Source organism: Silurus aristotelis (genome assembly GCF_946808225.1).
Source record: "Silurus aristotelis genome assembly, chromosome: 14".
NCBI lineage: Eukaryota > Metazoa > Chordata > Actinopteri > Siluriformes > Siluridae > Silurus > Silurus aristotelis.
Genome location: NC_139587.1, coordinates 884,026 through 910,077, shown reverse-complemented (window position 1 = coordinate 910,077; position 26,052 = coordinate 884,026). Strand labels below are relative to the sequence as shown.

The window sequence follows — 26,052 nt, the reverse complement described above, 5'->3', positions numbered from 1 at the left end:
GGTGAGGCTTATAGACAGGTGCGGCTTGTAGACCGGTGCGGCTTATAGACAGGTGCGGCTTGTAGACCGGTGAGGCTTATAGACAGGTGCGGCTTGTAGACCGGTGCGGCTTATAGACAGGTGCGGCTTGTAGACAGGTGCGGCTTGTAGACCGGTGCAGCTTATTTATGTTTAAAATACAAATCTTTTTCAAATTCAGTGGGTGCGGCTTATATTTGGGTGCGTTTAATAGTCCGGAAATTACAGTATATAAAATAATTTTGTGTGAATGTAAAGTTTTATATAAATTTGAAGAACAGAAAGACAAATGGACAATATTCAACATCAGGTTTATTACAGACAAGGTGCAGGTTTACACACACTCGAGTCCACAGCCATCTTCTGCACTCAATTTCCACAACAGAGGATGATGGACACTGACCTTCAGCCACGGGAATAATACGTCATGGCCCCTAATGGGCAGTAAGGGCTCGGATAAATGGCTAGATGGCTGCATGGATGAGCGATCGAGACCCAAAATGTCTTTGTATTTCCAAGATGAATTTTTTTAACCGCGATTTCATTGGATTTGATCATCGGCATTAAAACGTCAGCTTTGCATCATTAGTTCGACTCGCTAATCTTTTATCTTTTAGGATTTCATCTTTTCGTCCCTAAATGATATGCACATGGAGTTAAACACTTCGCGACAGCCTGAGAGAATTTTGGGGATGCGATGCCAAAAACACGGGACACACGATCACACTGCGGCGTTGATGCGTCTATTGTACAAAACTATGCTACGTTCACGCTATCGTCTAACCTGTTAAAAAAATAACAGAACAGTAACGGAATTAACATTAACTTCAGAGACGAACCATTTAGACAACGAATCTAGAATGTTCCCCCAACTCACGATCCCTTAATCTCATTTCAAATCTTCTCCCTTCTATATATTTATATTTAGACACTTTAATATAGTTTAGGGAATAGCGCTGGGCACATAAACATCACGTAGACACTTTTTCATTTATCATCATCATCATCATAATAATAATAATAATAATAATAATAATAATAATAATAATAGTAATTTTTCAGTGCAGCTCAGTAGAGCCCCCCCCAGTGGAAGGGAGGTGTAATCTGTGTTAGTAGTACAGTATGCACAAGCGGAGATCAACTTCAGATCAACTTATGTTCTGTAAACCCCATTACGTTGGTCCTCTTTTTTTAACTTCCTCAACTCCTCCTTCTTCCTCCATCTTTTGGTACTTATTTTACTGGATCTTCTTGGTATTGTGCTTGGATTTGGTTTTGTTGATGTAAGCTTCGAAGAAGAACTGGCAGAAGAGCACAAAGTAGCTGAGGTACATGAGCGAGGACCAGATGATGTTCTGGAAGTGTGATGGACACTCGTGCCCCTGCTGCATCCACTGGTACACCAGATAATTCACCACGCAGCCCATGAGCATCTGCGTGATCTGAGTGATTGTGATGAACATGGCGTACTTGCGTGACACTCTGAATCCCGCCGCTTTCAGCGCGTAGTACGAGTACATGACGGCGTGAACCAGGTAGTTCATGGTCATGAACCAGCCGCCGCCTGCCACCATGTCTTTATACGAGTACCAGGAGTAGAGCAGCACGGTGATGTGGTGGTACCAGTGCAAGAAGATCAGCTTCTGCTTACGCAGGACGATGAACAAGGTGTCACCTGTGAAAGAGAGAGAAGGACGAGATGTGAGACAGAGGCTACTTCACTAATGAGATTTGCAAACTTTTAATGCTTTTATACATATTAGAAGTGAAATTGTTCTCACCCTTTTCCCTACTAGACAGTGGAAGGGGCGGAGCTAATGAGGGCCTCGTTTCATACAGTTCTATATTAGTACAAAACCCTAGTGCCTGATATGAGACAGTACAGCTTTACTATCATCCATGTACATCATGTATCGCAAAAAATATATCTATATTACAGCAAATTTGGGAATTATGTAAATTAGGTGATTGTGATTTTAAATTAGGGCATCTTTATGTAAATTAGTTGATTATGACCATGAATGTGATGCATATAAAAATAATTTTGGTGGGTTTAGGCATGTTATATTAGACAGATTCGAGTAGGCGGGGCTTGTTTTCACACAACAGAAGCAAACAACAGCTTCAAGTCGGACATAGTGAACTTAAGGATTCATATTATGTAAATTAGGTGATTATTTTTTGGCTTGTTTATGTAAATTAGTGTATGATCGTAAATTGATAGTAAGTTTTGTTGTGGTTGTACAAATAAGGTGATTATGATCGTAAAGTTGGGGGTGTTTATGTAAATCTGATGTGTTTAAAAGTGCACTTAGGTGTGTTTAGGATGTTATATTAGACATAAAGACTAGTAGGTAAGTTAGTTTCCATACAGCTGAAGCAGAAATTAAAGGATTAATTTTATACGTAACGCTCTGTAAAGCCAATAACACATCTGCTTAATCACATAGACGTGACAAAGTCTTAATCTCGGCGTTTTATCTGTATATTCTCAGTAAAACCTGTCACCAGGTAAAAGGCCTGGCAGTGCTTGTAGTTTGCGCAATGCATGAAATGCTAAATGGTTTTGAATGCAAACAGGATCGTAGATAAGATCGATAAAGAGAACGAAATGCCTCTCAAAAGCAAACAGTTCCCTGAGAAATCTTTTATTGCCATATCATTCAGGTGCCATGTCATGGCCACCACCTGTATCAGAACTGGTACTGAGTATTGTGCAACCCGACGCGGGAGTGAGATTGATGTGGGTTTAAAGGGAGGAGTGCCGAGGAGCTCAATCAGGGCTGGAACACAGCAGCAGGGTTTTATAACGTCTTCAGGAGAAAGGTTTGGTTCTCCTACATGTGTGTGTTTGTGGTGGTTTATTCTCAGTACAGCAGTGACACTGACTATATTGTGTGTCCTTGCTATAATCTTATAATAATAATCTTGGTATAATAGATATAATCTATCAGTTATAACTGTGTTCTTGGGGTTTTGAACACATGAATGTCATTGCTGGATACAGAAGCAGTCCAAAAGTCAATAATCATATCTGACATCCAGTCACAAGCTGATCCTGATGTGCAAAAAAAAAAAAAAAAAAAGTCTGCTCCCCTCCATGGGCGCCAATACTTTCATCCTGATTGAACAGCTGTTCTTATTGATCTTATTTCATGGATAAATTGTGACATGCAGGTATATGGTTTGAAAGAGGCTGATGAAGAGGCTGATGAAGAGGCTGATGAAGAGGCTGATGAAGAGGACTGGGGGGGATTTGGATCATGAAATAATTTCCCCAAACATGTAGGTAAAATAAACGCTCTCCTGTTGTTCTTTTACTTGACAGCGTAAACGCATGGTAACCAAAACAGACCCAAGAGCTACACGACTCCAGCGAAATACGATGCAGCTAAAACGTGCATCACAATGTGGATCAAGGTCATGACAAGGTCATGGTGCTTTAACGTTAAATCGACTTTAGATGATCAGAAAACCTGCTGATCAGCACAGGAACAATGCTGGAATTAATGTAGATACTTGTAGATGTTCTGTCAATCTGACATGTAATGTAGGTGTGTGTGTGTGTGTGTGTGTGTGTGTGTGTGTGTGTGTGTGTGTGTGTGCTTTTGGTCAATGGATCACTGACATTGAATAAATGTTTAAGCAAAACATGATCCTACAAGTGAGGTGAAGAGCTCTATTTGTTGATGTATATTCTTGCACACAGACAACACACACACACACACACACACACACACACACACACACACACACACACACACACACTGTCAGCACTGAGAGTGTGACATTGAGTAAGACAAATTATCAAATAAACCAGGATAGTAGGATAGTGAGACGTGTGTGAGACGTGTGTGTGTGTGTGTGTGTGTGTGAGAGAGAGAGAGACAGGTGTACATGTATGCTAATTATGCTCTGTGTAAATGAGGATCTATGTATTTATCAGTACTCTAGGTTTTGTTGGAGACGTGTGTGTGACGTGTGTGACGTGTGCGATGTGGGTGTGTGTGTAAGTGTGAAACAGGTGAACATGTAGGTTAATTATGCTCCGTGTGAATGAGGACCGAGCTGTTCTACGTGTTTATCAGTAGGATTTATTAATGAGACGTGTGTGTGACGTGTAATGTGAGAATGTGGACACGCTGCATTTCTGTACAACAGCTCCCACGTCTCGTTTTCAGTCTCGTCTTTCTCGTTCGTCTAACGCTAACAAGCTGCCAAGTTGTCCTCAGAGAAGCGTCAAAGTTTTAATTGAGAGCTATTTTCGAGGAATCGTTACCGTTAGCAGGGTTGAGTTGGTTAGCATTTTTTGTAAAGGTAATACATGAGGTAAAAAGTTAGCCGTTAGCATGTTTTACAGAATTAGCATTGGTTTTGTGAGGTAAAACCTTTAGAATAACCTTCACCTGTTAGCATTTTTCATTTTTTAGCATTTGTCTGAGGTAGTTTCTTTATCAGAATATGAATAGATGTTATCAGTTAGCATGATTTATTCGGCTAGTGTTAAGGTCTGAGGTGAACACTTTCTTTATCAGAATAGATTCTGAATAAAACCAAACGTTTAACCATTTAGCATTTTTCATTTGTCCTGCACTAACGAGCTGTTAGCATTATTGTCTGAAGTTACTCTTTCACCAGAGTGGACCCTAAATTTACTGTTCCCATCATCATTTTTCATAGAGCTGTTGATTCCTGTTAGCATTTTTAGGTGAAACCTTACATTTTATACTGTTTTTACTACTGCAATTATGAAGCGTTCTGCAAAAAAGGGATCGTTTTACAAAGCGATATCTAAAATCGATTAATGACGATGGACGTTTGGGATTGTTGAAGGCCTCACCGAGCTCCGGCGCTTTACTCAGCACAAAGGCGTACGCCCAGAACTTGCTGACTGGTCCGTTATAGAAACTCTGATCACACACACTCTGCTTCAGGCCTTTACTCATCAGGATGTACGTCATGTAGCTCCCCGTGCGAATAGCGCCGAATATACTGATAAAAAAGAGACAGCAGTGTGTTACTGAGACATCAGCATGCAGACGTGTTCATCAGAGCATTACAACCCAAACAGAGTTCAAGCTCAAAGAGAGCTTTGGAGAAAAAATCATAAACTAGCGGCTGGACAAATTCTGTTATCGTTTATAGTCCTTTAAAATATAAAACCGTAATTCTTAAAAAAAAAAATTATTATTTCTCCACTCTTGTGGTTCACATAGCGATCGAGATGTTTGGGTTTTGTTTCTCACTTTATGTTATACAGGGTGAAATTTTCTGTCATCATATTTACTGAAATTTTCTTTTTGGAAATGTTTTTGCTTATATTCCGTTTTTTTCTACTTCATTTCCTCATCTCTTCAAGTGCTACAGAAATGGTGGTGAAAAGAAAGTGCAATAGCGAGCTAGCTAAGATGAAACTAACAATTATTTGGTATATTTGGCTAATATTATTTGAAATACAGTAATGATGTACTCTGATGAAGTTTGCATCCAGCCCCGCCCATATTTACACAGCTAGCATTAGCGGTTACCTGAACACGGCGAGTGTTAACGACCAGAGTACCAGAGGTTTCCTCAGTTCGAACTTCTCCCTCTGCTTCATCACATGCCGGCCGCCCAGAATGCAGGCTGCGTAGAGCGCCGAGAACAGGAACGATTTCTTCCTGCACACAGGAACAAACACCAGCTCAGAAATAAAGATCTTCTTTGTGACAGAAAGAAACACATTACATGAAAATAAAACCCTTCAGCATATTTATCTGGAAGTCGAGTCAATTTAAAACTCCACCTGGTGAGATGTTTCACTACTCATCTGTTTCTCAGCTGCTCAGATAAATAAGAAAACATTTTGATCTACCAGATAGAAGTCCAGTTATCATAACTTCTAAACACTGTTAATGTTCAGAAATGTTACTCAAAATAAACGACGACAAGCAGTTTTATGTTTTTTATTACTACATTTGCCTCATTTTATTAAATGCAAGTTTTTTCACAATAAAACCACTAAAGTGTGCAGATTTCTTTCTATTTTTATAATGAAGTCATTTATAATTTGGTGTAATCAGGAGTACAGCACGCAGGATTCAGACTTTTTTGCAGTTCATTCCCTCGTTCCTGCATGACTAAAACTCTGTGCTTCACCCAGACTTTGAGTTCATACTAAATCTTGGACTGGAAATGCCACAGTTTGTGTGTTTAGTGTCTGAAAATAGATGAAATGCTGTTTTGAGAGCAAGTCAGAAATATGGCTGCAATCCAACACACTGCTACTTTAAAGACACAAACACACACACACACACACACACACACACACACACACACACACTATTTTAATTCTGGAACTAATTCAGGAACAAAATCGTTTGATTACACGTTATTCTCTTAAACACATCTAATAAAATCACTATGCGTCTGTAGTCTGTATTACAGAATGACTTCATGCTCTTCATCCTAGATACGTTAAAGGTAATAAACCTGCGCTACTTTCAGAGCTGCTGTTAATGAACATAAAAGAAAGCCAGCAGTTATGGAAAGAAGGCAGTAATGAGGACTAAACGATTGAGGTGTTTCAGAGCTGCATGGAGACCAGCGTGTGTGTGTGTGTGATGTAATCGAGATCTTGGCATCACTGTGTTTCAGTCACTTGGTGCCAGAATGTGAAAATCCTGACAGCAGAAATTATGGGAGTAAACTGAAGCAGTCTTTCATGCCAACGTCCTCGTCCCCAAACACTGAGACGTTTCATTCACTCTTTCCAGAAACTACAATGTGTGTTCTGTGGAAAACAATCCCAGGAGAACGTGCGTTTCAGGACTTTGAGCAAAAAGCAGAAAAGGATTGGATCAGTAAATTGAATAAAAGCCTCTTAGGTGCTCGAGCAGATCATCCAGATCGTCTTTTAACCCCGATGACTTCAAGGGAAAAGTGAGACAAGGACAGTAAACATCGCTGTGTGTCTCCGCCTGCTTCATTTCTCAAGTGAAGACAATGATGTTCTTGATGTTCTGTCCCTCATAGCACTGCCTTTTGTTAAGGAAAAAGAGAAGGGCAGCATTGCAACACCTCACAGATCTGTGTATGGAGAAGATCTCTCTCTCCTTCACGCCGTCCTGAAGTCATACATGGTGAACGTTAGATAAGAATATTCTCCTATTAACCAGCGAGTTTCACTTCAGAGCATTTTACAGTGTTAGAGTTCTGTTTTGGGACGTTTTCTAACGTCTGTGCACTGAATTGTGGTCCTGCATGGCGACAGCACGCTGGTGAAGTTTTCAGATGTTTCCTAGTGTTCGCTCGTTATCCTAGGGCTGATAAAATGTCTCCTAATTTAGTTATTAGGTGTTTAGTAACGAAGTGCTGCTTTACATCAGAAACATAGAGTCATTCAGAAGAACACGACTGATGGCACCTGCATTTATAACAACTAGATTCTAACTTATTAATCATTTGACTGTTAATCATTAATATAATATATTTTGTGTCAAAATCGTGATCTACTAAACAGCTCCTTCATTTATGGTACGATATTCAGCAGATATCAGATATTTATTTATCGATCATCAGACGTCTATTTGAAAGCTGGCAGCCTGCAGGATTCTAAGCTTCACCACCTTCTTCCTTATGATCAATTTCCTGTTCTGATCTCAACAAATCTGAGCAAAATACTGAGTAGCCAATCAGAGGCCGCATTTATATGATGTCATCGTGTAGAACTTCTATTTTAAAACTCTAATACACACAAAATCTGAAGCCGTTTTAATCAACAATTTCAATGTAAATGACAAAAATCATATTTTATATTTGAAATGTGTATTATAAATACAGCTGTTTGAGATATTAGCGAAGGAGGTTTAGCTTGTTAGCTTTATTGCCTAGTAATTATTTTTGGACATTTTTAGTATAAGCTGTTGCACACTAAGGTGAATTAATAATTGAATTAATTCTTAGCATCCTGGCTTTATTTTGGGACAGTTCTGTTGTTAGCTTTGTTTTGGGACAGTTCTGTTATTAGCTCTGTTTTGGGACAGTTCTGTTGTTAGCTTTGTTTTGGGACAGTTCTGTTGTTAGCTTTATTTTGGGACAGTTCTGTTGTTAGCTTTATTTTGGGACAGTTCTGTTGTTAGCTTTATTTTGGGACAGTTCTGTTGTTAGCTTTGTTTTGGGACAGTTCTGTTATTAGCTCTGTTTTGGGACAGTTCTGTTGTTAGCTTTGTTTTGGGACAGTTCTGTTATTAGCTCTGTTTTGGGACAGTTCTGTTGTTAGCTTTGTTTTGGGACAGTTCTGTTGTTAGCTTTGTTTTGGAACAGTTCTGTTATTAGCTCTGTTTTGGGACAGTTCTGTTATTAGCTCTGTTTTGGGACAGTTCTGTTGTTAGCTTTGTTTTGGGACAGTTCTGTTGTTAGCTTTGTTTTGGGACAGTTCTGTTGTTAGCTTTATTTTGGGACAGTTCTGTTATTAGCTCTGTTTTGGGACAGTTCTGTTGTTAGCTAGCTAGCACTGATTTGGGACGTTTTCTAATAATAAATTGTTGAATAATAGTAACATTTATATTAAATATTGTTTAAATATGAAAAAAAACAGATCCAGTATATGGACGTGTGTGTCGTGTCTTTGGAATGTGTGTATAATCATAACTAAAGAACAGTGTGTCTTTTCACACGTCTCTCCTGATAGATTCCACAGCGTGAGGACTTCACACCGTCCTGAGACGGGGGGACGAGGGGTAAAGAGTCTGCAGCGAGACACTTCTGCTTGCTAAATTCAGTCCTGAGGGCTGCACGTTTTTCTCTGGGGTTCATCCACGTAGATAAAGACTAAATATATGTTTTAAAAAATAAAATAAAACATTTATAGATCACATTTTTAAGTTATTCTTGAAAAAGGGGCGTGGCTTGATTAAAAAAAAAAAAACAACAATTTTTGTAACACAAGTTTGTCATGTGACAATAAATAATGTGATTTTTTTACTGCTTTTTTTTCTTTTCTTTTTATGATTATTCCTTCATTTCGTTGCCGTCTGTTTGAGTTGAGCAAACCCCGAGCAGACGCTGGATAGCGATGACTCCACCTTCAATGATGAACATCTGGAACAAAGCCTTAGGCTTTTTCACTCAAACTGCATCTCAGGTTAATTTGAAAAGCAAACAATGTGCACGAGGCACAAAATAATCCACAGGATAAATCCGCTGGCAGTTTGAGAAAAGCGGCGTTAGCAGAACGAGCTGAACAGCTGGCGTGGTTTTAGTGAACGCAGCACAATGGTGGGGAAAAAGGGCAGGAAATCAGCACACGTGCCTCCAGGGTTCGTTTTCGCTGACGATCCGATCATCTCGAGAACCTCGTAATCCTGCTCTGTATAGCACCATGTTACAGATCGTTACGCACAGCGACCTTGAGATATGACGTGATGTATAGGTGTGTGTGTGTGTGTGTGTGTGTGTGTGTGTGTGTGTCTGTGTGAGAGTGTGTGTGTGTAAGTGTGAGAGTGTGTGTGAGAGTGTAAGTGTGTATGAGTGTGTGAGTGTGTTTAAATTTGTGAGTGTGTGTGAGTGTGTGTGCTGAAGCTGAGGATGATGATGCTTTATGAAGGGGAAAAGAATAAAATGGCCGTGTTTAACTCTGTTCCTTCCCAAGCTGCTGAATTCAGGCACAAAACAAGGCGACTGATGAAATGAGTGCATTCCTGTGTTTCTTCTCTCTGAGGGAAATGAACGATGGAGTTTGTGTTGACATTTCAATACAAATCAAATCGACCAAAAAAACACTCCAGCTGAGAATCTCTCAACGTCATTATGATATCTGTGCTGAGTGAGAAGAAGCTCAGTGGTTAAGGTGCTGGAGTACTGATCACCAAGCTGCCAGTCTTGGGCCCCTGAGCAAGGCCCTTAACCCTCTGAGCTCCAGGGCCGCTGTATCATGGCTGACCTGCGTTTTGACTCCAGCTTCCTAACAAGCTGTGAGGAAGAATTTCACTGTGCTGTAAAGTGCATGTGACTAATAAAGACTCAAAATATCTGATTGATTGTGTTGATTTATTCTTCACATAGTAATTTAATTGTGATATCTAGTTAAATATACATCGACATGTAGAGGTCGACCAATATGGCTTCTTCTCTGGCTGATGCTGGTATTCAGAAATCAGGGCAGATGATGGTGATATATGATCTTTTTTTCTCTTTCAGAAAGATCAAAGCGAACGGTTAATTAATTACACATGATACAATTAAACATTTACTGGACAACACAAAACTGAACGCTGACTGCACCCCAGGAACCTCCTCACCTTCACACCTCCATCAGCACCTGACTTTCCTAACACCCTGGTAGCTGAATTAATCTCCACAAAATTTAGTGGAACATCTTCCCACAAATGTGGAGCTCATTCTACGGGCAAATGGGGACTGGATGTTCAAAAAGCACATACCAATCATATGGTCTGACGTGTAAAAGGAGACCAAGATGGCGGCGCGTACACACTGCGAGGCTCAGCGTCTCTCTGTTTGAAGATCGTAAACAGAAACGAGGGGAACTTCAGGCAGAGCGAAGGCTGAACTCACATCATCCAAAGCTTCCTAGTATTCTTCTCACAAATGTTCAGTCCCTGTCGAACAAACTGGATGAACTCAGATTGATTACGGACTGCAATATCATGGTCTTCTCGGAAACTTGGCTCAACATCGGCATCCCAAACAGCGTGATGGAGCTGCAGAAGCGCAGCAGTTTCAGGGCTGATAGAGCAGCAGCATGCACGGCTAAGAGCAGAGGAGGAGGATTATGTCTCTGTTCCTTCTCACTGCTCTGCTGATCATGAATACCTGATCATTAAGTGCAGACCCTTTTTATTTGCCACGTGAGTTCACGTGTTGCGGTGATAACAGTGGATGGCCCCCCCAGATGCTAAAGCTAGCACAGCCATGAAAGATCTGAGCTCTGCTATCAACAAACTGCGTCCTGATAGAGCCTTTATCCTCGCTTAAGATCTGCTCTGCCAAGATTCCAGCATGTGTCCTGTTTCACCAGAGGACACAAAACCCTGGATGATGTATATAATCTAATCTAATCTAATCTAATCTAATATTTTTCTCTCAATATACACAATACAGGCCACACGCAACAAAATACAAGTGACGTGATACAAGTCCTTTAACCTGTCCAGCTACTGTTAAGCTCACGTCAAGCTGTAAACGTGTTCTGCTGGACTTGTTGTGTTTTGCATTGTTTCTGACACTAACCTTTAAATTGACGCTACACATTTAAAAAAACTCTAACTATTAAATATCTCAAATAAAATGCTCCCAAAACTTTCAAAACTCCACAAAAATCTCAATAAATCTCCAAATTCTACATGTCGTCTATCAGAATTTCATTTGCTACTCATGTTTCCATCAACTTTCTGCTGATGTTCAGAGGGTAACCCATGCTGAAGAACCCATGTGTCTGAGCTTTGTTCAGGGTTCATTAGAGCCAGCACCAACTTTTCCAGCATTCTGCACTTCACTATCTCTTCTGCAGTAGAAGTATCTGGTTCCTCACACACTTCAGTGAGCCTCAAGTGCTCATGACCTCGGCACCAGTTCACCTTTCTTGGTCACCTTTTGGTAGGTTCTAACCCCTGCATACCATAAACACCCCACAAGATCTGCAGTTTTGGAGATGCTCTGTCGCAGTCATCTAAACATCACAACTTGGACCTTGTCTAAGTGATTCAGATCCTTAGGACTGAATATTTTTCCAGTTTTGGTGCCTAATAAATTCCACCCCTCAGGAAAGAGATGATCAGTGCTACTCACTTCACCTCGATAGCTGTTGGTGGACACCTCAGAACTGCAGCTGGACTCCTGTCAGAGCTGCAGTCAGAACATTAATCAAGACCTCTGTGTAAAATCGAAACGCTGTTCAGCGTGGCATTTTCTGGGAATGATACGATCTTTAGAATGCTGTATGTTAGTGATTTGACAGCTGTTGGCTTTGTCGGAGAAGGTTTTCAGAAGATCTCGAGTGAATGGGCTGAGCTCAGCAGCTGTGCGTTCAGGTCTGTCAAAGACAGCTTTAGATCTCTATATTTACCCTAGAGTCAGGAACATCCAGGAGCAGGGCTGTAACTCTGAGATATAAACTCAGAATATGATGCATCAGATGAGATACCAGCTTGTGTGATCTCTGTTTGATCAAACATCACATTCTGATGATCTGAAGAGTGAATTCTGTAAACCATGCATGAACTTTTCTTGTCCTGTGTCATCTGATAACTGATCTGATAACACAAATAGGTAATGAGAGGATTTAAACACCTCAGTGAAGTCGCATGATGAGCAAAGCCTTTTTTTAAACTTGTGAAGCAGCATTCTGCAGATAGAAACTCACTCCTGTTCTCCACAATACATCACCACACCAGACCCTGTGGAGGCATGCGGCCTGTTCTTCAATGCAAAGCAAAAAAAAATGGTTGACGTGTCTTTTGCATCGTAGGCAAATTCTCCCTGCACAATGTGAGTTTCCAGCCAGCCAGTGCAATAATTCAGTTTTATTATTAGACAAACAACAACGAAATGAAAGATCTGTATTTTCCGGCTGTGACCCCAAACACTCTGTAGGGAGCGACTCTGACATCCCACCGGAACCCGGAAGCAATTTAGCTTTTAGATTTGTTTACAGCACAAAAAAACAACACTGGCTACTTCATTTCCCAAAAGAAATCCATTAAAGCATGTCACATGTGGCAATTCTTTACAGTAATTATTCATTTTGTGGCTGTAATTACATGCTAATAATAAATGTAAAATATGTTTTATTGAGTAAACGTAGGTGATAAAAATATATCAGGATCATTTCTATGACACACAATCAGATGAAAAATCAGGTGAAACATTCAATCCTAATATATCACTGTCTTCAACTTGTGCAGCTAGATAGCCATTATTATCACATACGTTAAAATGTATTACATTTGAAAATAAATTTCTATTTAAAACTATTAAGGCGACAATTTCTGAGTAAAATCAAGGATTACAAATTTACTGTTTTAGAATTTTGAGAAAAAATTTGAAGTTAGTAGAAAACGCTGCTGTGTTCATTTTACAAAACACAAGCACAATAACATTGGGGTTACAAAAAAATCAGTGGTAATGAACGTGCCAGCTGTTAGAAACACCTGCAGCTGATGAGAGTGTAACAGTGTGCGCTTTTTCACCCTGGTGACGCCAATAAACAGGGGAGAGACACCAGCCTCAGAGAGAGAGAGAGACACTAACCTCAGAGAGAGAGAGACACCAGCCTCAGAGAGAGAGAGACACCAGCCTCAGAGAGAGAGAGAGAGACACTAGCCTCAGCGAGAGAGACACCAGCCTCAGAGAGAGAGAGAGACACTAGCCTCAGAGAGAGAGAGACACCAGCCTCAGAGAGAGAGAGACACTAGCCTCAGAGAGAGAGAGAGACACTAGCCTCAGAGAGAGAGACACCAGCCTCAGAGAGAGAGAGAGACACTAGCCTCAGAGAGAGAAAGACACCAGCCTCAGAGAGAGAGAGAGACACTAGCCTCAGAGAGAGAGACACCAGCCTCAGAGAGAGAGACACCAGCCTCAGAGAGAGAGAGACACTAGCCTCAGAGAGAGAGACACCAGCCTCAGAGAGAGAGAGAGACACTAGCCTCAGAGAGAGAGACACCAGCCTCAGAGAGAGAGAGAGACCAGCCTTAATGAGACACCAGCCTCAGAGAGAGTCACCAGCATCAGAGAGAGAAACACCAGCCTCAGAGAGACACCAGCCTCAATGAGAAACGCCAGCCTCAGAGAGACACCAGCCTCAAAGAGAGAGAGAGAGACACTAGCCTCAGAGAGACAGAGACACCAGCCTCAGAAAGAGAGAGCAGAGGTTGTTGCCGAACAGTGACCGGGTGGCGTTGGGTGGGCGCAAAGAAAAGGCGTGTCGGTCCGTGAGGAAACTCAGGCGGGCGCTAAAGAGAGAAAGCGTGCTGATCCACGAGTGAGACAGGTGGACGTAAAGATGGAAAGGTGTCCCGGACCACGAGTGTGTGGGTGAACACTCAATTTAGGTTGAGCTGAAAACTGGGAAAAATCGAATGTTTTCACCTGCGAAAATCTAGTTTTAAAACTTTACCAAGCACTAAAGTTAATTTTGAACACAGAAGAAAACAAACTTCTCCCTATCATGCAATTAAACAGAAAAAAATCTAAATGTGCCCATGCTTTTAAAAGCTACGGTCTTCTAAGGAGCTCAGTGAGGTAATAGCTAACCAAGATTTCCACACATCAATAACTGATCTGAAATTGGTTTTATTATTAACACTGATCCAGACAACGTTCTGAGAAAGCAGGGATCCAAACAACTTTCGAGGGTAGGGCAGATCTTACTGAACTATCTTACATTCCATCAAAACTGTAATTTCGAGCTGAAGGACTTCCTGGAACAGTATTTCCAAATAAATGCCGTACCTTGTTTTTATCTGACACGAGGCACTAGATTTTCAGAACGCTTGTATATGATTTCAACTTCAGGAATTCATCACTCGTCTTAAATAAACTTCATGTTAAATAGCTCAACCTGTCACACTGGCATAGTGGCTGTTTAAAAAAACAAATTGCACCTACACGACATGACATACATATTATTAATACTTTACCAGGATTAGGACACTACATACACACCAGATAAATGTTGAGTTCTTACTTTCCAACCTCAGAGTTTTTCAACAACAGGTTTATAGTAATGCACTGATTCTACTGTGTTATTGTTTCTATAGTAACAGCTGCCTTGTAAGTGGGACACGCCGCATGATATAAAATTAGAAATACGGTTTAACAAAGAAAACCATATAACAGTTTATGAGACGTTACGAAACATTTATATAAGCTTTATAAAGAGTCTCAATTCTTTCTCACAGTATTGGTGCTGTTTTTAAAGCAAGAAAACGTCTTCAGCATGGAGGAGACTGATCTCCGATTTCTATATACAAACTACATGCAAGAAAGAAAGAAAGAAAGAAAGAAAGAAAGAAAGAAAGAAAGAAAGAAAGAAAGAAAGATATAAATCGAGCATTAACAGGAACTAACTTGTCTCATGGATGTTTCACAACACTTAACTATAACTCTTAATATTGTCAGGGTGACGACTGGATCCTCACGCTGGAATACGTGGAATAACACGTTCAGGACCATGTGGTTATAACTGGTTTCACATCGTGCCATATTGAACCCCTGATTGTAGCAGGGGTCATTTTTATGTTCGATTTGTCTGTCAGGTGGTATCATGTGATTAATAATAAAGATTTAGGGACGTTTATGATGTCACAAAATACGATTCATGACCATAAAGTCTGGAGATGATAAGTTATTAGAGGATGCAGTGGTCACCAGAAAGTTGACTGGGTGTTTAGTTATTATGGTACGTAAAGAAACGAATGGTTGTTAAATGTGTGCTGAGAAAATTATGGCTTAAATCGAGACGTATATATATTATACATATTATATATTCAGACTCGTGTGGACGAGCGATAAAGTAAACGTTAGATGTTTCAGATGGTTGGTGAAAATGGCCTTCGTAATGCTGATGTGTGAAAATGTTTCCAAGCAATTTTTGGTATTTTACTAACAAAATGTAGCAACAGACTCCAAAACAAAACCTCACAGTGATCCAAAATACACTGTTTAACCGTTATAACGTTCATATTCACACACATAGAAACACGAACAGACGCTACACTGAGGATCTGCTTCAGGTTTCCGGCATCTCCAGGCGGCATCTTGCCACACGGCAACGGCGCGAGCTTCACGAACGCGATTGGTCAACAGCCCTGACAGCAGACATCACACGACGACTCTGATTGGTCTGTTTTAACGCGCTTCGGGCCGCTTCTCCACGTGGGAGAAGCGTATAAAAAATGACAATAACGTGCAATAGGAGTCGTCCGCATTCCGGACGTTCCCGCCCCGCCTCGCTCTTTGATAGGACGCGGCAGATTCGCGCCGGTGCCGCGCCGTCCAATCACAGCAGGCGCTCGCGAATCAGAAGCAGCCAGCCAATCACATCGCCGGAAAGTGGGATCGACGCCCTGCATTTCCGGAAGTAATCACGCGAATAAATGAACAATGCCGAGAAAAGGGAGATTTTTGATCAAATTATTAAGTTTTATTTATTATTTGTGCTTTTTGAACATTTGGATGAGATTCAGAATAAAATCTAATCATGTGAATGAGTGTAATCTGTTCACGTGATCTTAATATCTAAATAAGGTTTAATAATGCTGACAGGGAGGAGGATCCAGAATAAAACTCTTATTTAGAGGTTATAAAAGTATTATAATGTATATTATTCCGTTTTCTGATTCCTACACCATCCCCAGAACCTCCTCATGTTCTTCTCTAGACTTCAGACAAATATCGAATAGTCACATAAGATGTGATGATCAGACATCTGACTTTATTCACCAACACGTCACAAGGTCATTTTATAGCGTTCCTGGTGATGTGGGTCCATGAGGTGAAGCTAAACCTGAGGACACATTCATCCTGGTCTGATGCAGAATCCTGACAATCGGACAGAAATGTTAAATAAACTAAAAGATATATAGACACATGCATGTAGGTGGTAGTGAAATCTCATCTCATCTAATCTAATCTAATCCGGGTGGAAATCCAATGGCAGGACAAAGGAAGTGATGCAACGCTTTGAAATGAGATTACTGATGTTCTCAAGGGTAATGGGGTTCCGTTCACGTCAAGGAGATGGAGCTTCATCCCAGGCTTTTTTTTTAAATACTTACCGTGGTCCTACATGAAGCAGAAATATGGTGGAAAACAGACCATGCACTAATGTCTGGTGGATCTCTGTGACAGGGTGTGATTAATACGAGAACCGCAGAACCCTGGGATCTGATACATTCCCCTGATCTTCATCCTCCATTCCTCAGCAGGATGGAGATTATTCCCATTTCTCGGTATAACGCATGGACATTTTGCACTCACCAGTTCTCCTGCATCCATCGGATCGCTTCATCCTCGTTGAACTGCCTCTCAAATTCGTACTCTTGTAGCGCGAGCACCGACATGATCCCTGCGCGCGACACACACACACACACGCACACACACACACACACCACTTCCGCCTTTATATCGTCTTTACAGTGGATCTCTCTCTCTCTCTCTCTCTCTCTCTCTCTCTCTCTCTCTCTCTCTCTCTCTCTTTTCTCTCTGTGTGTGTCACTCTCTCTCTCTCTCTCTCTCCCCCCCTTTTTCTCTCTGTGTCTCTCTGTGTGTCTCTCTCTCTCTCTCTCTCTCTCTCTCTCTCTCTCTCTCTCTCTCTCTCTCTCTCTCTGTCTCTCTCTCTCTCTCCCTCCGCGTGTGTGTTCACTTGTTCTGCGATGTCAGACCGGTATGAAGTGTGTGTGTGTGTGTGTGTGTGTGTGTGTGTGTGTGTGTGTGTGTGTGTGTGTGTGTGTGTGTGTGTGTGTGTGTGTGCACGCCCTCTCTGGTTATGCTGTAACGCTTCCTCTCTGCAGGCTTTACCAGTCTTTGGCTCATATTGATCCTGATGGATCCTTCCAGATTTTCGGACGCTCGTGCGACATATAGATCGATGGAACGATAAAACCGATCGATCGCTTTGCAATACTGGTGCCATCAAATAGAGCATTTCGTTATTTCTCACCGTTTCATCATTCCATCCTTCCCTTAACGAAGCCTGAAACTGCTGTACAACGAATCTCTGATATATCTAAATTGTTTACGTTTATCCTGATTAAATTACGTAATATGCAAATTAGATTTGGTGCCGGTGGGCGTGTCTGGAGGTGCGGATTATGACATTGCCATGACAACTGCAATCTATCTGCAGTCCAATAGTAACTCTGAATTATGGTATGGTCACTGTACTGTAGAGCGTTATCATTGAGTGGTGCAACTGAACTGAAATGCGATTCAAGTTCGATTCGATTCAACACAATTCTATGTTAAAAATACGATGCTTTGCAATTTAATATGGTCCATATTGACCTTCTGACTTTTAACACATGGCCCTTTCACATAAAGGCCTTCGTAGTGCAAAGAAAAAGATACGAATAAAATACTAAATAAAACCAGACGTTCTTTTCCTGTTCTGTCTCCAGGAAGGTGCAGCTCTACCTCTGCCATGTTAATCTCTATTCTCTATATCACAACACTTGGTTTATTCAACATCGAGAGGAGAAACTCATACTTTATCTACAGCAGATGATCCTTCTCTCTCTACACTCTCACAACTCCTGCACAAACTGTTCTTTCCTGCGATTCCAAATCACTTTTCTCATTGTATTACCTCCAGATTTTATTTAAAGTTGTAGCACGTCATTCATAACCTTACATTTTACTCCCTACATATAAATAAATGCTGTTATGGAAATGCAAATATGTTAATAATGATGCATCGCGATACAAAAGCCAACTTCTATCAGATGCACGTTTTTTAAATCGGCTTTAAAATGACTTTTTTGAAGCGACACAATTAACTTTCTAGCTGAATATTTGCATATTTTATTATTTTTATGACAGATTAGCTTCAGCTATTCCAGTTACAGGCCTCCCTGCTTTATTCTTGACTTGGCTATTAAACCAATATACAGTGGGTACGGAAAGTATTCAGACCCACTTAAATTTTTCACTCTTTGTTATATTGCAGCCATTTGCTAAAATCATTTAAGTTCATTCTTCTTCCTCATGAATGTACACACAGCTCCCCATACTGACAGAAAAACACAGAATTGTTGACCTTTTTGCAGATTTATTAAAAAAGAAAAACTGAAATATCACATGGTCCTAAGTATTCAGACCCTTTGCTGTGACACTCATATATTTAACTCAGGTGCTTTCCATTTCTTCTGATCATCCTTGAGATGGTTCTACACCTTCATTTGAGTCCAGAAATTTTTGATTATACTGATTGGACTTGATTAGGAAAGCCACACACCTGTTTATATAAGACCTTACAGATCACAATGCATGTCAGAGCAAATGAGAATCATTAAGGTCAAAGGAACTGCCTGAAGAGCTCAGAGACAGAATTGTGGCAAGGCACAGATCTGGCCAAGGTTCCAAAAAAATTTCTGCTGCACTTAAGGTTCCTAAGAGCACAGTGGCCTCCATAATCCTCAAATGGAAGACGTTTGGGACGACCAGAACCATTTCTAGAGCTGGCCGACCGGCCAAACTGAGCTATCGGGGGAGAAGAGCCTTGGTGAGAGAGGTAAAGAAGAACCCAAAGATCACTGTGGCTGAGCTCCAGAGATGCAGTCGGGAGATGGGAGAAAGTTGTAGAAAGTCAACTATCACTGCAGCCCTTCACCAGTGGGGCTTTATAGCAGAGTGGCCCGACGGAAGCCTCTCCTCAGTGCAGGACACATGAAAACCCGCATGGAGTTCTCCAAGATGGTGAGAAATAAGATTCTCTGGTCTGATGAGACCAAGATAGAACTTTTTGGCCTTAATTCTAAGCGGTATGTGTGGAGAAAACCAGGCACTGCTCATTACCTGTTCAGTACAGTCTCAACAGTGAAGCATGGTGGTGGCAGCATCATGCTGTGGGGGCGTTTTTCAGCTGCAGGGACAGGACGACTGGTTGCAATCAAGGGAAAGATGAATGCGGCCAAGCACAGGGATATCCTGGACGAAAACCTTCTCCAGAGTGCTCTGGACCTCAGACTGGGCCGAAGGTTTACCTTCCAACAAGACAATGACCCTAAGCACACAGCTAAAATAACGAAGGAGTGGCTTCACAACAACTCCGTGACTGTTCTTGAATGGCCCAGCCAGAGCAATGACTTAAACCCAATTGAGCATCTCTGGAGAGACCTAAAAATAGCTGTCCACCAACGTTTACCGTCCAACTTGACAGAACTGGAGAGGATCTGCAAGGAGGAATGGCAGAGGTTCCCAAATCCAGGTGTGAAAGACTTGTTGCATCTTTCCCAAAAATACTCCTGGCTGTATTAGATCAAAAGGGGGCTTCTACTAAATACTCAGCAAAGCGTCTGAACACTGACCATGTGATATTTTAGTTTTTCTTTTTTAATAAATCTGCAACAGTGTCAACAATTCTTTGTTTTTCTGTCAGTATGGGGAGCTGTGTGTACATTCATGAGGAAAAGAAATGAACTTAAATGATTTTAGCAAATGGCTGCAAAATAAAAAAGAATGAAAAATTTAAGGGGGTCTGAATACTTTCCGTACCCACTGTAGATATTTATCTTTAGCTGAGATGGTATGAGTGAAGACTGTTGACTATTGAATCACTTTATTAGTGAAGATGTTTGCAGAAAAAAGTTTATCCTGTCAGGATGATACTGGAGGGTTTTAGCTAAACACCTCGTAAAGTTTATCTACTCGGCCCGCCATCTTGAATAGAGTCACGCTGTTAATAAAGTGGCATGTAATTACAATGTAGGTACGTCTGTTCCTGGAGGAAGAAGAGTTTGTTATGTGGTAATGCAGCAGATTGTCAAATTCTAGTCGAGGAGACGATTGTGTTTGTGTGTTGTGTGGAATTAGAATAGCACATTCATATACTCAAATATCACAATCACATCAACATAAAATATAATACATCACGTATCAAACCGTGTTTTCATTATTTTCATAATTTTGCTAAATTCACAGAATATCGGAGGAGATCACATAATAAATCTTCAGAGGCAAAATCAGGAGTTTATGAAATACTTTGTTCTGATCATTTCTCCATCCAGATTATTAACCGTAACTTGTGTTGAAACAGTACTAAAGTACAGACTACACGCAGATGTTTTACGTCCTTGAAAATATTCTGGTTATGAAATTGTCTCTGATAAAGCAGCAGTATCAGTAAATCAGTAAATCAGTCCTCCAGCGTTGCACACAACACTGAGATCCACAATTACATCAGGACACCAGCACATGGCAGCTACAATCACATTACACAATCATTTATTTACACAAAGGCTGAAAGTGGGACCCTGAAGGTATCTGTTACAGCAAAAAAGCAGGAGAACAGGTTGAAGTTTATCTCAGGATTTTCACAAAAAGGATTTTTTTTTTATATATATATATATATATATATATTTGTGAAATAATTTTTTAAAAGTCATTTTAAGGCAAATAATAATCCATTCATTTTCTCCCGCTTATCCGTAATTCAGGTCGCGGGGGCAGCAGTCTAAGCAGACCCCCGCCTTCGACTGCTGCCCAATCCTCACAGCACCGTCCCTTACGGTCCCTCCTGCAGGTGGTGAGCCCACGGGAAGGCGGCCCCATGTCACGGACCTTGATATTTCCCTCGTAAGGGACCCCCGGAGCATAGAGGGTTAAGGGCCTTGCTCAAGGGCCCAAGAGTGGCAGCTTGGCGATACCGGGGCTTGAACCCCAGACCTTCTGATCGCCAACCCAGCGCCTTAACTGCTGGAGCCACCACTCCCCCGCAAATAATAATGAATGAATGAATAAATGAATGAATTGTTGTTATTATATAAAAACATGGTGTTCTTGCTCAAACGTTCCTGCACTTTTAACTCATACAATTTAACATTTACTTTGGAACTTTTTATTATCGATCATGAATCTGTGCATTATAAATACATCCTGCTTTATTTACCATCAACCAGAACAGAAATGTTCAGAGTGAATAATCCTTCATTAATGTCCAACATTGACATCCGAGTTCACTAATAAACCCTCGTCTTTGTGCTTTAATGAATTTAATCTCACAATAAAAATGTGTGTGAAATATATGTACATTTATTTATTTATTTTATTAACTAACAACTATTTTTTACACAAAACATAATCCAACATCTTTGGCTCCAAAGTCTTGCAGTTTTCTCTTCATCCATCAGTGCTACTTAAAAGAAAGGACAGAAGCATGTAATTTTGTGAGAAGAAAGAGAAGAATGAAGTGGGTGTGGTTGGTTCTGTTGTATGTAGAAGGTGTGCAGAATAAATCAGAAGAATATTCAACCGTCGTAACGCTTCATAAAAATCATTGAACACACAAATTAGCGATGTGAGCTAACTGTACCAGCCACGTTCCCTCAACAAAATCTCCATCGCTGTCTGTTACTTCATAATAAACTTTGTTTTTTCTCATATTTTCTCTCTTTGGCTTTTTTGAAGCAACACAGTTAACTTACTAGCTGAATATTTGCATATTTAAATATTTCAATGACAGGTTTAGCTTCAGCTATTGCAGTTACAGCCCTCCCTGCTGTAAAGATTGCAAAATTTTTTACAAATTATTATTGTATTTCTTTTTTCATTCAAAAGTTATTTTTTAAAATGGAGAGAATATAATACCACCATGTCTAACCATCTGAACAAAATCACTGACTGAGAGAAATGGGGATTACTCATCACTCTCAAGACGAAACCACCACCACCATGCTTCACAGGTGGGAAAGTTACAGTCTACTTTTTTATAACCCAACCTAGACTTTGTCTGATTAACTGTTCAAACATCAAGCCCAGCTTTGTGGAATGTCCCAGCTATGGTTGTCCTGTGCACAGATTCTCCATTTGATCTCAGATATTCACACTTGCAGTCTTCCCTGACTGATGCCCTCTTTACACAGTGACTGATCTTCCATTTCTGGTCCCTTTCGACTGACCGTTAGGATTAAGGAGTGCCAATACTTTGTGCAGAGCAACAGATCTAATACAAACGTTTATTGGAAGTTGGACCTGATCAAATCCCAGCATGTTGCTCATAACCTGGAAGCTCTAAGTGTGTGGCAATGCAGCAGATTGTCCAGACTTCCAGCAGCACTGTGATGCAATAAGCAAATGGAGCCTGTTACATCACTGGGACGTGGCCTGTAAATACTTTATCTCCTCTTATGCACCAGGCTGTCTGCTAAAAATAAAGTCTATCAGCACTGATCTCATTATCACAGCCATGGATAGTGTCGCTGCGTCGTCGATTTAAACGGCGTTCGTGTTGGGGCTGATGTATTACTACTGGATATGGAAATGTAAAATGCTAACGCTAATAACAAGTGCTGCTTCAAAACAAACGATGCCGAGGAAATACATGTTGTGCGGAATAAATTCATGACATCACCATCACCAGACATAAATCCATTGAACAGAAACACGGCGTCAATAAACACAAGTATGGAAATGATACACCACCCGTAAAAAAAGACTTTCATAATGAACGTGTTTATAGCTAATGGTTTCTACTGTGTTTTCTGATACAGCCAGATGTTTGTGTAGCGTGCATGGAAGGAGTCTCCAGTGTCAGCTCAGAGAGAATAAAGAGAGACTGGCGATAAAAAGACTGTTTATAGCTGCTCTAATGTAAGTGACAAGCGGAAATAGACATGGTGTTATGGGATGGTTTATAACTGTAATTAGAGCTACACTATACGCACAGAAGAATTGAGATACTGTATATTGATTAAGGATAAATGTATTGGCACTAAACTTTAAGCTCTAAAGCTGCTTTGGGAAAATGTTCATTGTTTAAATCACTATACAAATAAAACTGCATTGAATTAAACCTGATTTTCCAGCCAGAAGTGGTTCTTCTAACTGCTATCTGTTTGCTCAAAGTTGGAGGTACACAATTGTGTAGGATGTGTTTGGATAGTAGCGACTAAATAGCGATAACCGTCATGGTAAATTGATGTAGTAACCATGTGGAAAACACACTCAAAACAATCAGTTTGCTGCAGCCAGAATTTTCCTGATGTTTATTATTTTTTGGGCGAAAAAAGTTTCTGAATGTCTGTTCATTATAGTTTCATCTTTGTTAAGTTTATCAGCTGTTCACTGATGAAGACTTTAATGCAAAAATGTTCATGGTGATTGCAGCCTGAAACCACATATTTATTTCATTCTAACTGAAGTGAAAGCTGAAGGTTGAACTGAGTTTGTGTAGCGTTTGTGTAGCGTCAGGGAGACGATTGTGTTTGTTTGTTGTGTGGAATTAGAATAACACATTCATATACTCAAATATCACAATCACATCAACATAAAATATAATACATCACGTATCAAACCTTGTTTTCATTATTTTCATAATTTTGCTAAATTCACAGAATATCGGAGGAGATCACATAATAAATCTTCAGAGGCAAAATCAGGAGTTTATGAAATACTTTGTTCTGATCATTTCTCCATCCAGATTATTAACCGTAACTTGTGTTGAAACAGTACTAAAGTACAGACTACACGCAGATGTTTTACGTCATTGAAAATATTCTGGTTATGAAATTGTCTCTGATAAAGCAGCAGTATCAGTAAATCAGTAAATCAGTCCTCCAGCGTTGCACACAACACTGAGATCCACAATTACATCAGGACACCAGCACATGGCAGCTACAATCACATTACACAATCATTTATTTACACAAAGGCTGAAAGTGGGACCCTGAAGGTATCTGTTACAGCAAAAAAGCAGGAGAACAGGTTGAAGTTTATCTCAGGATGAAGATTAAAGCAGGGTTTTTTTTCAGAATTTCTTTTTAAATTTGTGGAATAATTTAAAAAAAAGTTAATTTAAGGCAAATAATAATGAATAAATGAATAAATTGGTGTTTAGATGTAAAAACATGGTGTTTTTGCTCAAAAGTTCCTGCACTTTTTACTCATTCAATTTGACATTTAACTTTTTAATATCGATCATTAATCTGTTTTAAAAGTCAGTAGTTTGATGTTTTATGACAATAATTATAGTGTTTTCAAAGTTGTTTTACTCTTTTATATTATTCATTTATATTCAACATTATTATTATTTTAAGTCATAAAGTTTTAACACCTGACTTTTCTTTTGTTTCTCAGTTGAGGTCTAACAGTTTTGATCCTGTTGAGATCCTTCACCTGCAGCTCAAACATTCATGTTTCTCTGATTCCTGTGTAAAGGATACTGAAAGGATACTTTGGATACTGAAGTTCATTTGAAGGTAAAAACGTTTGTATTTTTACTCACGTGAAAGTTTAAAGTGACTTTTACTTTTACTGGAGTCACATTTTACTGAGTGTCTCTACTGTAATTTATGGTTTGTGTTCTTTGTCCATCACCGGCCTCAGAACCATTTTGGACCCCATTACTTCATTACAAGTGTGTGTGAGAAAATGCTTTAAAATGTGTCAGTTTTTGGTCTAAAATACATTCTAATACATTCTTTAATTACTAATTGAGTTGGATTACTAATTCATGTGCATTCGAATCAAACATTTCATCATCTTCACTAGGTTGTTGTTTTTTAGCTCTCAGGATGTTGAGGTTCTGAACCTTCACCGGTCCGACACTGAACTCTGGGAACATGAACTCGTGAACCTAAAGACACTTTCGGGACTTTTGAGGTCGGTGTGAGAGGAAATACGAGTCCATGTTGATCTTTTGTGCTCCTGAGTGTCTCCAGGATACTCATCCTGATACAGATATACAGATTAAAGACAACAAACACCAGGGAAAGGATTCGTTTTAGACAATTAAACTGCTGGATGGAAATGTGTAAATATATCATTAAAATATTCAAATCTTCAGACCAAAAATGTGTCAAATGTAAAGAATGAAAAAAGAAATCAAAAGTACACTTTACTATGTTTAAATTATTAGTTATTTGATAAGCATTATTAGTTATTTCCTAAAAAATAGATCAATATTAATACATATAGAAGTGTAGAATAATAAAGAAACTATGGATTAACACCATGATGCCATTATAGTGATCATCTCACTGTTGGGTTTCAACCACACGTGCAGCTGTTTGTCTACAAAAAGACAAAACTTTTTACTGAAATAAAAGTCAAAACTCATTTCTTAATACATTTCATTTTATTTTTTTGAAACAGTAAGTGTTTAATGCGTTAGTTCCTACACGCAAACGTTCACTTAATACTCAGAATTCTTTATAAAAGATTTGGGAATGTTTAATAAAATATTTCACATGCTGTTATGTTTATATTATACACATTATATCCATCTCACATCCTGCTGTGTCACAGAGCTGTGAAAATAATGTCCTAATAAACAAAGGTGATAAATAAATACATAAATAAATGAATAAATAAATGTTTTCA

At 39.8% G+C, this 26,052-nt stretch overlaps 1 protein-coding gene across 1 annotated transcript; it reads right to left on the bottom strand.

Moving 5' to 3' along the window:
• Positions 1–312: 312 nt before the first annotated feature.
• elovl6 (ELOVL fatty acid elongase 6) lies at positions 313–17,210 on the bottom strand. The gene is made up of 4 exons (XM_083559851.1): positions 16,996–17,210; positions 5,547–5,678; positions 4,859–5,010; positions 313–1,693 (listed from the first exon to the last, which is right to left on the bottom strand). Exons 1-4 carry the CDS (start codon positions 17,076–17,078, stop codon positions 1,257–1,259), a joined length of 804 nt encoding a protein of 267 aa, XP_083415977.1. The 5' UTR covers positions 17,079–17,210; the 3' UTR covers positions 313–1,256.
• Positions 17,211–26,052: the final 8,842 nt, after the last annotated feature.

Coding starts and splice junctions, on each gene's coding strand:
- elovl6 (XM_083559851.1), bottom strand. CDS start 17,078: ATGTCGGTGCTCGCGCTACAAGAGTACGAATTTGAGAGGCAGTTCAAC. Junction 5,011..5,546: donor TTAACACTCGCCGTGTTCAG/GTAACCGCTAAT, acceptor CTTTTTTATCAG/TATATTCGGCGCTATTCGCA. Junction 1,694..4,858: donor GAGTAAAGCGCCGGAGCTCG/GTGAGGCCTTCA, acceptor TCTCTTTCACAG/GTGACACCTTGTTCATCGTC.